Source organism: Lissotriton vulgaris, chromosome 1_1, assembly GCF_964263255.1.
Source record: "Lissotriton vulgaris chromosome 1_1, aLisVul1.2, whole genome shotgun sequence".
In the NCBI taxonomy this organism is placed as follows: domain Eukaryota; kingdom Metazoa; phylum Chordata; class Amphibia; order Caudata; family Salamandridae; genus Lissotriton; species Lissotriton vulgaris.
The window spans coordinates 529,359,688-529,375,015 of record NC_141685.1 but is presented as its reverse complement, the minus strand read 5'-3'; the positions used below and the strand labels follow the sequence as shown (position 1 = coordinate 529,375,015).

Genomic DNA, 15,328 nt, shown 5'->3' with positions numbered 1-15,328 from the left:
AAGCAGCCAGCTCGGTGATTCCACGCAGAAGTGGTGGGAGATAACTGAATTCGACCCTTGACTTGTACTGTGAGAGGGATATTTTAGGACGATTGAAAAAACGAACACAAGAAATGTCGAAATGTTGGCTGAACTCAATGGAGTCTCCCTCCTAAAGGGGGGCGTGCCTCTTAATTGGATAGGATCGGCTTGTGTGGACCTGCCCAATATATCCTGTGTGACTCCTTTGCTCAGCGTAGGCACCGGCTGCTGTGCTGTGAAAGCCTGTCTCCCTTTTAAAAATTCTGATGTCGTCGGCTTTGCTGTAGGACATGGGACAGATGCTGTAGTGAACAAGCGGTGGAGGCCCCGGCACGCGCCCCGCGGGGCTGCACGCGCGCTGCACTCCCGTCCCGCTGCTCCTCAGACCTGGGCGCGCGCCGCTTTCACACTCCCCTGCCTGGGTCCGGGCGGCGGCGCGCGGGGAGGAAGCTGCGCGCGCCGGTCGCGGCAAAGGCTACAGACACAGAGCGGCCGCCGTGTGCGAGCCAGTGAGCCGTCCCAGTGTACTGCAGCAGCAGCCGCGCTCCGGCCGGTGCTCAGCAGCGCACACATGTCATGTCAGCATCTGGCCGCCCCTAGCCGGGAAGTGACAGTGCGCTTCCGCTGATGCAGAGACCCGGTCAGTGCAAGGAGCGCCGCCCGTGCACACGCCGCCCTGCAGCCGCAGCGCCCGCAGCAGCACAGCCCTCCAGCCAGTGCGCCCGCCATGGAGCCCTGGAAGCAGTGCGCGCACTGGCTCATCAAGTGCAAGGTGCTGCCCCCCAACCACAAGGTGACATGGGACACGGCGCAGGTCTTCGATCTGGCGCAGACCTTGCGGGATGGGGTGCTGCTCTGCCAGCTGCTCAACAACCTGCGCCCCCTCTCCATCAACCTGAAGGAGATCAACCTGCGGCCGCAGATGTCCCAGGTAAGGACCGCGCCAGCCCTTTACGGAAGTGCTGTCACTGACTCCGCATCATCTCTCAGGCCGGACGTCCATTTCCTGTGACTTGGCCGCGGACACACGTTTCGTGTGTGCCCTGCGACGTCACTCTGCACCTTTCATCACTCGTGCGTTAATCCAGAGACCTCGGTCTCTCATCACTTAGCAGTAAATTGAATGGCTGTGCCTGCGTCTTGTACCTGCTGGGGATCTAGATATAGCCTATAGTTCACTCGCTACCCAAGTCTCCACCTAACCACACGTAACCTCAGTGTGGTTGCGGATGTCTGTTGCTCAGTGTGACCTTGGGCATTTCCCATCTTGCTGTAACTTCATTGGTTGTGTCTGTCACCTCTTGTGTAGAGTCAGACAGGCTCTGCATCTCCCCTCTACACACTACACTCATTCTGCTGTGACATTATTTTGGCGATGTTCTCCCACCCTGGGCAGCGTTAACTCCTGCTTGTAGCCACATCTCTTTTGTGTGTCCCCACCTTAGTGGTTGTGTATGCCACCTCACCTGCAGTACGGTGTCTCTGAATTATTGCTGTATAACTCTTTACACAACTCCAGCTCTTCCTTTATGTTGTGTTACTGTCTTACCATCTTTCCCAGGTGATGTGCAAACAGTCTGCTGCCCTGTGCATTCTGTTAATTTGCTCTGCATTCTGTGTTTGGTTTATATGATTTAATCAAGTATTTATCTATTTATTTATTTATTTAACTTATGATGCGCACTACCACCAAAAAGGCATCCTGGCGCTGTTGACTCGAAATAAGGAAGGACACGAGAATGAGCAGGGACCAGACAGCCGACTAAGTTTTAGGAAACAACCAGGTTTTAAGTCTTCTATATAGTATAGTGAGGCGTGAACGTGCACCCTGATTTTCGGCGATAGCTGTGACTCCACTGGTTGCAGTGTGAAGTCGTGTGCGCCTCCTCACCCCCAGTATTGTGTCAGTTTACAGCTCTACCTTTGGTTGCTCTGGACCCGTACCAGGGCGGCACACACCAATGTACTGTCTGCGCCCTTATAGCATGTCTGTTACTTCAGCTGCTTTGCTCTTCTGTCCTTGGTGAGGGAACGCCTGCATGCGCCTCTTAGCTTTCAGTTGCGTTATTAATTGTGTTAAGAGATGATGTGGCATTAAGGCCAGACCTGCCGCGTTTGAAACGGAGGAACAAGGTTCGAGCCTCGGGGTCGGCTCATCATCCTGTACTTCTGGGCAAATCACTTAATCTCCACGTGCAAAAAAGGTGCTCATGTGTCATGTAACTGGAGCACATACCTACGGTTCGAGTCCGCGCTTTATCAAACTGTAAAAAACCCACAGAAAACAGTCCGCAGTCATAGGCATCGTTTAATGTGTGTATCTTCGTTGAATGGGCATCACTCGAATCCTAGCAGAAGAGGCAGCCCCCTCCCCCAAACTTTGATGAGAGAAGACACTGCCAAATGAGGATCGGGCGTGTATTTCGTTATCTCCCCACGCCCCCGGCCGGCTGGTGACACCGCTTTCCTCGTTTGCGCCACACGCGGCGACGCTCATCATGATTCAGTTACTTTGACGGGAAGAGAAACAGGAACTGTCTCGATTGACAGGGTCGAGGAGGCTTCCTCTGTTGTGTGGTTAACGGTGGCAGCCGGTGGAGTAAGATTGTAGCCGGAGGCAGCTGCCTTTCCATCTCCAGCCTGGCGGAGTCCCCCGCCCCCCCCCCCCGAGAGTTCAGGCCCTCCTTGCTGCTGCGGCCCGGGCCTCCAGGTTGTCAATGGCCCCTCATCGCTGCTTCCTGAGGACCCAGCTAGAGGTCACTCACCTGATTACCGAAAGGCGGTCCATGTGCCGGTCCCTCATCCACTGTCGTTTGGCGGACCAGACTCTGGTACCTCATCTACTCGTAGAGGAGGCCTCATGCATTCATCACTTACCTTCTGCTGTCTCCAGCTCCAGGCTCTGACCCCCGGGCTCCAGGCACTGACCCCCGGGGCTCCAGGCACTGACCCCCGGGGCTCCAGGCACGTGCCCCTCACCTGCTGCTACACGGGCGTCCGTGCTCTGATCTTTCCTCTGGCCACGGCCCCTGCTCCTGCGTAGTAGTGTCCCTCGCCTGTAGAGGTACAAAAGGCTCCAGGCACTTAAGTTGTCCCTCATCTGCTGCTGCAAGGACCCCTCGCCCCCATGCACGGGTCTTACCTCTGGGCACCGGGTTCTTCTCTGGCCACTAGACTCTCACCTGAAGCAGCTTCCCTGGGAACGGCTCCTTCCTCTGGATAAGGAAACCACCTGTAGCTTGGTTCCTCACCTGCAACTACATTTGACTCCAGGCACTTAAGGCACTGTACCCTCAGCAGGGTATTGGTCTCTCATCTGCTCCTAGATGAGGTTCAAGACAGGTCCCTAGAGTGGGACCACTAGAGGGTCCAGCAAGTTGGTGCTCTGATCCTGTGTAAGAGGGCCTCCGACCATCGCCCGAGGCCTCCACCGCTACCCGAGGCCCCAGACACGCGTCCCTCGCCTGCTGACACCCGCACAGGGTCAGACGGCTTGTCCTACCCGTATTTCAGGGCTCGGAGGAGACCCCCACCGCCTGCTTGTAAAGTGATCTGTATCAGACGGAAGCTCGTCTGAGCTCCTTCCACGCAGACGCAGTCAGTGCTGGGGTCAGCGCTCGCCTTGGCCTGCTTCTGTTTATACCCCGCGCATCACTGCACAGCCTCGGGTCTGTCTGTGGCTGTGCACGTGCGAATCGCATCATGGAGTCATCGCATCATGTCCTCCGAAAACACGCTTCTCGCTTTCATTTGCCGGGAAGGGCCTACAAGCGGCCCTGCTGGCAGCGAGAGATGCTACCTGTGCCTGCCAAGGTATCAGCTGATGGCGAGGAGTTGAGTAGAGATCAGCCTACACCCCCCCCCCTCCAGTGTTCATTCACAAGAAGATGGGGAATCCTTCTCACGGTCCTGTCCAGTGCTCCACGCGCAGAATCTTTCTGCCCCCGTGGCCATTCAGCAGGTGTGAGGAAGAACCAGGTGGCATCAGCGCCACTTCCGCCACCTTAAGTTGCCCTGTGTTTACACTTCCTCACACGCTGCTGGTGCTTTCTCGCTTTCCAGGAGGGAGGGAAGGAGGAGGGGGGGGGGAGCTGGGAGACATTCTCAAAGACGACACAAATAACGTTTATTTAATAAAGTTGAATTGTTAACTCTTCACAAATGTTTATATGTTCATCTATATGATATTATTAATCGACCCCAGCACGAGACAGCCGCTGCACTTTTAAGATAAACCACAGGCGACCGGCATCGAACGTTTATTTATTTATAGTTATTTAGCAGCAGGTGAAGCGTTTGGAACAGAACGCTGTACTAAAGAAAACAATAATTTGAAATTCAATAGGTCTCTCAATTGGGAGAGTTCGAGCTACTGGCATTGTACATGATATTGTCTATTACCTTTCTGTTTTGGTTTGGAAAGTAGTGAATGTATGCGGTGTGGAGTGTAATTAGTGGGTGCTATTGGAATTGTTTGTTGTGGAATTGTGTGGTGTGGAGTGTATTTGTGTGATGGAATTATGTGGCTTGGTGAAAAGATAGGTGTGAGAGCTGCACAGAATAGATATAAAGGAAAATAGAGGGGGATGGATAGTTTGTGCAGGAAGTGGTGAATAAACTCGAGACAGAAGAGCAGAAAGTGTGTGAGAAAGAGACAGAAGGGGAGAGAATGCCACAGATGCATAATGAGGGAGGACCTATGTATGTAGTAGACACCATAAGAAGAGGAGGAGAGCGTGGGTTTGAGGGACGGAAACCTTGAAAAGGCACAGGAAAGAAACTGTGCTTAGTATGTGTGAGCAGGCAGGACACAGAGGAACAGTATATGTGTGGGGGCAGTGTGATTGCAGGATAAGGGGGGTAGTGGCAGTATGGAGGAAATGGTCAGAGACTGCCTCCAGCAAAGAGCTGGAGTAAATTCCCTTATTGAGTGGAAAATGAACAAACTCAAACTTTGTGGGTGTGTACAGAAAATGATCTTTTCACCTTAAAAATGTTTTCTGGGTGAAAAAAAAAAAGGTAAAAATGTTAAATTGCAGGGGGACAGCTTTTCCTCGCGATGTTATTGTGCTGTATGTATGATTATGTGCTGAGTCAATAACAACGTGTGAAAATATTATGCGAAAATGCCAGTGATACTCTGGAAACTGGTGACGGGCACAGCTTTCTAGGTGAACAATTAAGATTGTGTATGTTTTTTTAAAAAAAATAGCAAATCTGCACTTGTTTTTCATAGTAATACTATGAATGTTTATTAAACTTCCTTTTTTCTATGAACCGGGCTGTTGCACTTCAGTTTTTTTAGGCTGTGCCAGAGCAGGGAGTCCATGGAATAAATATTCACTCTTGATACAAGCATGTCAGGAAATACCAATCAGCCCATGTACACCCAATGTATGCTCATTTAAATGAAAGATTGTTTTCAATTGCTCTGAAAGGTTACCAAAAGGGAAGGCTATTTTTAGAGTTGGGCTCCAATGCCTGCTTCGTATTACTGTTCCAAGTTGTCAATCTTGTGTTTGCACCGCCTAAGGAGCCTTGTCTCTTTACCATTACTTCGATGTTCTTGCATCTCTGCTTCCTCTGCTTGTTTTTAAGCACTACTTTTTATTTTTGTGGTAAGCACTCCATGGAAGTGTGTGTGTCCGGGATGTCTTCTTTGTGTATTTTTCTCCCCCTGCCTGTCATGTTGGTTTCTGTCACTTGAGTGCCTCTCCCCCACACTCCTTTTTTCACCAGCCAATGTGCTTCTCCCCATCTCTTCCACACTCTTTCCATTATGCATCCCCCATCCAGGTCCTCTGTCTTCCTTAACAACAACCAGTGAAATGCTTCACCCTCCCTCCCTCTTGTTGCTTCTCCGTCCCTCCCGCCCTCTCCCATGTTGCTTTACTGTCCCTCCTGCCCTCCTCTGTGTTGCTTCGCTATCCTCCCCTCCACAGGTTGCTTTGGTGTCCCAACATCTGCCTTGGTCTTTCATCGGGGATGCTGTGCATTGTGCCTAAAAACTATTTGCAAAGCCAATATGTCACAAAGGCTTGTTGGTTGACATCGGTCATCAAAGGCAATTTTATTTCTTAATATTTAAAATAGAGTGTGAGTATCTCTCAACAATATTTGCTGAAAACCATGTGCCATCAAAATCAGGGTTGTGCATCCCAACGGTTAAACATGAGCCAGAGAGGCACAGCTTTAATTTCCAGAATCTGAAGCTGAGTAGTTTATATAATCAGAACAATCGTTGAATCAAAGGGTCTGAACCAGGAGTTGTTTGTAAGGGCCCCTCTCACCAAGTTTGGTAGGGGGCGCAGCAGTCATTTTGAAACACATGATTGACAATAATTTTCACTTGCAAGCTCAAATTTACATTCCAGGGAGTGTGTCTCCATTGGTCCACGTGGGTAGGACGTGGAGCTAAGAACAGGGGGAGGTGGGGGCTGCTTGACAAAGTTATGTAATGAGCGTGCTATGTGGCAGATTCTGTTGGAGGTCTCAGTAGCACATTCTCAATAGCATATTAAGGAAGTCATGGTTCTAGTGCAAGCAAGGAAAATAGTCACTTTTACTTCTATTGGGATAGCAAAATACAGCAGACATCAGCATTCAAATGACCCTTCAGGGTTCTGGGCCCCGGTGCCACTGCACCTGCTGCACCAATAGTAGCTCTGCCCCTGGGCGGTCTCCTTGTCACACTATCCACCCACTCTTATATTTGTTGCATCCTTGGGAGTGCCACTGAGCTGTTCACAACCATTCTGGTAGGCCCAGGCTTTGTTGCCCAAAGCATTGATCCTTGAACAGAGTGCTTTCTGTTCAATAAACATTAGAGAAATGAATTCAGCAGCCTGCTTCTCTTTGATTAGATATACTGCTTTGATTTCCTTTAAATACACTTTATCAGCAAATCCAAGTGCCCAAAATAATATAATAAGTATAGGTTTTTGGGATGTTTTTAAAATGCCATTTTAATTAATTTTAGAACAGGTACGCAAAGCAGATCCTTGATCATAACAAATAAATTACATTGTGGCAGTCTTAAATTACATCTCTCTACCTCAGTCTCTGCATATTGAATTCAATATATTTCCCTGCATTTCGTTCACGCAGTGGAATGATGTAGCCATTTCTTTCCTCTTGTGCCTCTCACAAGGTTTTTATTTCCTACCTTTGGTAAAGGGGGCCTTTTTTGGACTTTCCCTTTAAAATGGAAAAGCAGTTTGAAAGCCATCCTGTTATTAGAAAGCCTCCTTTAGATAAAACAGAGGTATTCGCCTCCAAATCTGCATGCCCCTTGCTCGGTTATGAAGCTGCATATACAGCTGTCTTTTTTAGCTCTTTAGGAGCCCCCGAAGCGAGCTCTGGTTTTTAAGGCAAATCGAATATTGGACAAGTAAAGACATTGGACCTGATTCACAAAGGTAAACTTACATTTTCCTGTAAGTTTACAATAGTTTAGTATTCACAAAGGGAAGAGCAGTATCTTTGCGGAGTCTCTGTGCCTAAAAAAGATAGGACATCTTTTTGTGTATGGAAGCTCCACACTTGCAAAGATACTACTCATAAATCTCTTATGAATACCAACAAATCGTAATCTTGCACAAAGATGTAAGTTTACCTTTGTGACTCAGGCCCTCTGGCTTAGGACAGGGTAATAACCCCAACATTAATGACCACAAATTTTGTCCTGCAGAAATATCGATGGCAAATTTCCAAGTTCCACTATTTAGGTAAATTACATCTACAAAGGTTGAAAATTATCTATCTATCTATCTATCTATCTATCTATCTATCTATCTATCTATCTATCTATCTATCTATCTATCTATCTATCTATCTATCTATCTATCTATCTATCTATCTATCTATCTATCTATCTATCTATCTATCTATCTATCTATCTATTTAAACATGCAAAAAATAAGCAAAGAACTCTGGGTAGTGCCCAAGTTTAGGTTGAGAGCAACTCCCATATAGAGCACCCTACAATGACAGCGACATTCTAGGTTTGCTCACCTCAAAAGTCTGTTTTTTTCTAGCAAAGTTAGCATAGGTTTAGCACAGTACCATCCAAGCCGAGCTAGAAAGGGAGAACATACTTTGCCATTTATACAGCAAAGTCTTAAAGCAATGGATTAGCTAGTGCAATCCATGCCAAGATGTAAAATGACAAACAACCTTTAACACTCCAGGTATAGTATTACAGCTTTGGGTTGGTAAAATACTACCCAAGCTAACCTGTAGTAAATAAAAGCAAACCCATGACTAGTGTTTCACTGTCATTACAGCTCTTCAGAGAGGTTTAGCTTTGCCCAGACACAAGGGATCACCCACTATAAGTCAAAAAAATACCCTTTCAGGCTTCGAGAGCTGCATAAATTATGCAAATAAGGAGCAGATAACTCTTAGTAGTCCCCAAGCTTTGGTGGAGAACAGCACCTATATAGAGCAACCTACAACAACAGCGGCACTCTAATTTTGCTCACCTGATATGTTTGTTTTTTAACAACCTTTTTAAGCATAGGCTAAGCACAGTGCCACCCATACGAAGTTAGAAATGGACAAAGTCTTTTGCCATTTATCCAGCAAAGTCTTTAAATATATGTATATATATTGGTAGTCAGTTATTTTTGTAAGGTGATATTAAAAAACTAGATATTAAGGTAGGAGAGCAACAGCATAAAAGTGAGGCGAGAGAGATGAAAACAGTTGGCTGTGGACGGTACAGATGAGCAATTATGATAGAATACAATTCTTCCCAAAGTAATTACCAATGCTAGACCAATTTAAGCATTTCTATAATCACTTTTTATGTTTTTTTTCCAGTTTGAAAAGTAATTGCTAAACTTGAAGATGAGAAGTGTGGTTCACGTTTTAAAGTTGCCCAATGAAATTTGCAGTAGTGATGTATTTTCCTGAGTGGGGTGTTGCATTTTTTCGCAAAGGGCACCAACATCTTTTGACCCAGAAATGGTTAAATCAAGCATATATTTGACATTTAAACTTACTTAGTTATTAACTGTTGTGTGCACTTTTTCATCATAGTATTTACTACTCTCAAATCTAGCCAGGAAGGTGGTGGAGAAATGTACGTTTTGAAACAAATAGCATGTACATTAAGTATCGCACTGGTATGGAATGTTATTTAAGATTTAGCAGAGTTTTCAAAACCTCCTAATTCACATAAAGGACATTATATCTGTAAAACATGAGCCGACATTCTTGGTAATAACTTTCTTAATGTGAATTATGACACCGTTCCCTTCCATACCCTTAGAAGCAACTGTTCTTCTGAATCTAATCCATTTTGCACCCTGTCTGCCACTGCATTCCACTTTTAAACTGTTTTGGCACCATTCCTTCTGACCACTGCAGCCAATGGAGGGGATTTATCTTGTAGTCCCCCGCATTAATTATAAGTGTAGAGGAGACTGGAGGCATTCTGTTCTGGAGCTGAAGCTTTGAAACAGTCTGCCTGGCTATGCCAGACACAAACATTCCCCCCTTGCACTTTACTCTTGAGTTAAAGGAATGTTTGTTTAAATTAATGGAGCTGGTATGACAGTGAGTGCATGTTTGAATGCACCTAGATTCCACTGAGTCTGTGGTGGTAGCTCTCTGGTGTAAAAAAATAAAATATTCTAAGTACTTCAAAGAGAAACCTCTAGGAACTTCTCTCAACTTCCAAGGTGGCACTACATTTAAAAATAGGACCCTCAGACCCACTATTCAGTTCACTTTCTGGACCTGCAGAAGATCTCCTAGAGGACTGCGGCTGCTCTGACCTGCTGTGCACTCTGCAAGACTGTTTGCTGTCCTGAAAGTACTGCTGTGCTGCCTGGAGCTTGCCTTGAATTCTCAGAGGCCAACTCTACTGTTTGAGCACTACATCTTTTCCTAAACCCACGACTACCAGAGTGATTCCAGGGCTAGTCTGCTGGCTTTCTGCTCACAGCCATAGGGACACAAAGGGCTCCCACCATCTTCTAAGTCTGAAGGTAAGGGTGGATCAGGCCCAATTCACTTTTTTCATCCACCCCGCAGTCCATTGCGGTCAGCCATATTTCTCTACTTTGATATTTTAGGCACTAGATTTTATCAAAACTATAAAAATATATGACTCTGGTTCTTTTGATTGAATTTCTGTCATTTTGGCATCAAATAATCTATTAAAATGTACTATATTTGTTTTTAAATTGATGTCGGATTTTTCTTGTGTTGTGTGTTCAATGTATTATTGTTTGTGGGCTGCATAAATACTTTACACATTACCTCTAAGTTAAGCCTTACTGCTTTTTGTCCCAAGCTACCTAGGGTTAAGCACAGGTTAATTTAGTGGATTTCTGTAGTTCACCCTGCCAGGGATTGTGGCTGTTGCTTGATCAGGGCTCACACCCCTTTCAACCAACGACCCAATTCCTCACACTTAGGTGTCAGCACCAGGATTTCTTATTAACTTTTAATATGGTTCTAGAGTGTGGCATAAACACTTCTGAAAATTGTTTGACACACTGCATTGGCTCAAATGGGCAAAACCACTGAAATTTTCCAGTTACTGTATAAATGGAACAAAACGTATGCCATAACTCACACCACCCATCATGTTTTACTGTTAGTAGTCAGTCTTTTCGCCTGTGTATTTATTAAATCTGTGTTTTGTGCTTTGTTTAGTCTTTTCTGCATGGCAAGGCAAAGTGAATTACAGTGTGTCGTACATACCATAATCGACACATTTCAATGGTTTTGCACATTTGAACCATAACAATACCTACCTTTTGAACTGAAGGTTTTTCAGTGAATTCCAATTCTTTTTAATACACTTTATTTATCCACCACCACTGCACACAGCCCTGAACCCAGCCAATCATGGGTGCCCAATACCCATGGCTGCTCTTCTTGTGCACGGCCTGACCTGGCCAAATAGAATGGCTTGCAGCTAGACCTTTTGCCTAACCTGCTGTTAGTGTCCATCCCAGCTGCAAATGGCCAAAGTCTGTTTTTAGCTGAGGTTGGCCACATGGCTTGTGTTGTAAGAAAGTGAAACCACTCCAGTAGAAATCCTCTAGTCGTCTATTTATACCACCACAACTTTCAGTCAGCTGAGTGGCACCAAGGTGACAAGTGGAGTGTTCAGGTGACAGGGGCATTACATCATCAGGGAAGGGAAGGAACCATGGGGAAAGGGCGGAAGAGGGGGCAGGATGGGAAAAACCATTTTAGATAATTAGAATATAACACTTCTCCGTAATGAAGAAAACAAAAATAGTCCCTAACCAATAGCAAAGCAGTTATATAACAATAATAATATCAATGTTATTTGAGGTAACTGCAATAATGGAATTAATGGATACAGAAAAGAGAAAATTGTGAAGAAAGAAATCAATTCATCACGAAATCCTTGTGCCACCTGGGTGCACAACGTAGTCTCCTCAATCAATTCCCCCTCTCCACCCTGTCATCTGTCACCAAAGGGAACTTGTTCAGGTAGTAAAGGGCGTAGCTGGTGGTACACCTAGCAATATTCCTTTCTCCCCATGTTTATCCATTTTCGAGAGTGATGACATTTCCACTTACATGTATACTTTTTTATAGGATGGTAAAACTTGCAACCTTCTACAAATCTCTTCTCTGGCAATATCACCTTTACCCATTCGTCTATCTGGAAATTAGAGTTGTGGACACATTTTTGAAGATCATGTCTCTTCTTGTATTTGTCTTGGTGAGTGTTTATTCTTTGTGCAATGTCTCGCCTGTTCACAGTGATCAAAATGTCCCCTGTACCCCATGAGGTTTACATCTTCCTTGTTGGCTTCCTCCTTCAATTAAATGAATTGTGATACACCAGTGACACTATTAGGAGTGGTCCTATAAGCCCATATAGGGTCTTGTATAGCCTTGGTTATCAGAAACTGCATTTTCTCTGCCCTCTGTATGCAATCATTTAATAATGATTAACATGTTCAACCAACCCATTCACCCTTGGGCAGTATAGTGCAGTTCTGAGATGTTTTATGCACATTTCATTGAGAAGCTCTTCATCTAGTGAGAAGTGAACTGCACCCCATTGTCTGTAGTGAGGGTCTCAGGTGTGCCTTCATCACAAAATGCGCTTCTCAAGCAATTGATCATTGTGTGTGTAGCAATGTTGTGAACGCATTAGGCAACTATCCAATGCAAGTGATAATCAACTAAAACCAATATAAAGCTTCTGTTAGGAACTTAAGGTTTAATGGGCTGATTATATCTAGTGCCACTTTTGTCCATGGTCTACTTGGGACCTCAACTGGTGACAAGGAAGGCACAGTGGTTTTAAGAGGTTTGTCACTGTTGGCACAATCCACACAACTCTTCACCACTTTCCCCACCATAGCTTCCATGTTGGGCCACCAGAAATCTGATCTAACTTTTGTTCTTCATCGGACTACGGCCAAGATGGCCCTCATGAACAAGGTTGATTATTTTCGCTAGGAGAGATTATTTTTCTCCTCGACAGAGGAATTCCCCGTAATCTCTCAGTTCTAGTCTTCCCAATATTTTGCAATGGAGATGGGCAACATATCCTTATCATTGGGCCAACCCGTGAGAATGTGTGTACTCAGAGTAATTATTTTCTCGTCCTCGTTCATTTTTTGTTCACACTCACTGGAATTTGTACTGGTTGTTTTTACTTCCAGCCCAAATTCCTCAGATGTTTCTTCTTGGATCCCTATATCAATGTTGAGGGGATTACCTGAAAGTTAATCTGCAACTACATTTTGTGAATCTGGAACATAAATCATTCTGAAGTTGTAACCTTCTAGTCCTAGAACCCAACAAGAGATTCTCTGTGTTGTCCTCTCCGATTCCTTGGTAGTAAATGCAAAAATTAAGGTTTTACGGTCAATTCTAATGAGTGAATGGTATTTCACATTAGAAAAATGTAAAATGCTTGACTGCCTAGTAGCATGGTAGAGCCTCGCTTTCTGCTACTGTGTATTTACTTTCTGCTCCTTTTAGTGCTCTTCAAGCAAAAGCCGCAATCTGTTCGATGCCAAACTGTCTTTAGAGTTACGGTTGTCCCTGTTCCTTTGTTGCTGGAATCTGTGGTGATTTGTGTGGGCCTAATGGGATAAAAGTTACCTAAGGGTGTAGCTTTTGCAATGGCAGAATAATGCAGTCAAATGCTTTTTGACAGCCCCCCCATACAACTGATACCTTGACCTTGAGTAAACTGCGTAAGAGTTCTACAATTGTTGCAAAAGTTTGGCCGAATTTGGAATAGAATTATAGTAACTCGAGGAATGATCTGAGTTCTTCCTTATTGGAAGGCGCTGGAACTTTATTAATTGCTTCTTCTACTTTGGATTGATCTCATCTTGGGAAAAATTGTGCCCTAGGTACTCTACAGCTATCATTAATATGCAACATTTTTCTTTCATAATGGTTAGGCCTGCGTCTCTAAGCCTAATTAGAAACTTTCGGAGAGTGATGCTATGGTTTTCTTAATCAGTGCCATAGATTAGAATATCGTCCTGAAAGCACACAGTGTATGGAACCCCTCGCAGTGGTTGTTGCAACATTTATTGGAATGCAGCCACAGCTGACGCAAGACCGAAAGGCATGCTCTCTATTTCGAAGCCCCCAGGGGTGTGATAAAAGACATCAGATGTCTCGATTAAAGATTTAACTCTACCTGATGGTACACAGTGAAGAGATCAGTGTGACTACCTCGTGAATACGGGGCAACAGGTATCTGTCAACAAAAATGTTGGAGTTAAGATCACATAATTCGACACAAAGCCTGATTTGCCCGTTGGTAGACTTGTGGGCTATTACCATTGGGGCCAGCCATTCTGAACTTTCTATTGGCTCAATTACATGCTGACATTGAGGGGTGTATGAAACAATAAAGGCGTGATCTTACTTTATGTACTATGAGTCTGATGTTAGGTTTTAGACCAATGTGATGTTGATAATCCTTTAGTAACCCCAGTTTATCCTAAAACACCTCAGAAACTTTGCTACACACTTCTTCTCCACATGCTGTAGGGTTGACAAGCAGAACAGGGTCTAATCTGTTTGTGTCCACCGGATCACCTACAGAATATCGACAGTCAAAATATCGACTTGCCAAAATATCGAGGTAAAAATATAGAATGCCAGAATATCGACTTCCTATCTATAAACAGGTAAGTACAAAAATATCGACTCCAAAATATCGATAGGAAAAAATATACAGTCAAAATATCGAATTTTTAAAATATCTTAAAAGTAATTTAAAACTAATATAATAATAAATATAATTAATTTAAACATACTTAAAATACTTAAATAAACTTAAAATTAATAAATAACTTAAAAATATATATTTTAAAACATATATATATATATATATATATATATATATATATATATATATATATATATATATATATATATATATGCACAAGTTGAGGCTCTCTCCAGTAATTATCGCAGCCGCCGCCGCAGCAATGTTGAAAAGAAGCCACGCCACTCCAACGTTCGTCATGGGCCAAAAAAACTATTTATTTGCGCTCAAGCCACCAGATCCTACGCGTTTCGGGCATCCGCCCTTGTTCACAGATCGTTGGTCAGTACAATCTCAATAGCTTAAATACAAAGTTTTCCCGGGCATTTTTTTCACAACCACGTGGTAGTAAACATTGAAGGCACACTACATATCTTAGGCTTAAGCAGTCTTTTTTTCTCCAAATCAGTGCCATGAAGAGTCTTTACATGAGTGTTATAACAGCATAAATGCATAATCATGTTAAAATCACGATGATATTACAATTTATTTTATAGATAAAAAAATAAATATGTTTTTGGTTTATAAAAATATATTATTCATTTTTATAAAAAACACGCAACAGAGACAATGTACAAATATTGCAACCAGCAAGATTGTGCAAAATATGCAGACATAGTGCAAAGAATAATGCATTAAAGTGCCATCGTCAGAAAGTGCAAAATAGTCAATGACTAGAATGTGTAAACAAAACACTGCGCACAAAGAATTATTTATGCATGTTCTTTAGTTAAGACCTAGTGTATATGCATGGTTGAGCACTGTCTCAAGTTAGATAAGAAACTTATCTGATATCAGCATAAATGCTTAATATATCCATCATGATTTTGTGTTCTATTCATATATGGTTACTGAAGTAAAACATATAATGCGAAAGAGCATTGCCACTGCTTATCATCATGCCCCCTTTGTCTGTGTCAATGTTAAAGTGCTATAGAGAACCCAAAATTATGTGTGCCCTAGGAGGCAAAAATATGGAAGAAATCCAAAGTGATGTGCTTC

At 44.0% G+C, this 15,328-nt stretch overlaps 1 protein-coding gene across 1 annotated transcript in view; it reads left to right on the top strand.

The window, feature by feature from the left end:
- Nucleotides 1-219: 219 nt before the first annotated feature.
- The window catches only part of VAV3 (vav guanine nucleotide exchange factor 3), a 1,223,230-nt gene continuing 1,208,121 nt past the window's right edge, over nucleotides 220-15,328 (top strand). The window contains exon 1 of the mRNA XM_086953893.1: nucleotides 220-952. Within this exon, the coding sequence (XP_086810019.1) occupies nucleotides 749-952 (204 nt within the window). The 5' untranslated portion in view covers nucleotides 220-748. The remainder of the gene's footprint in view (nucleotides 953-15,328) is intronic.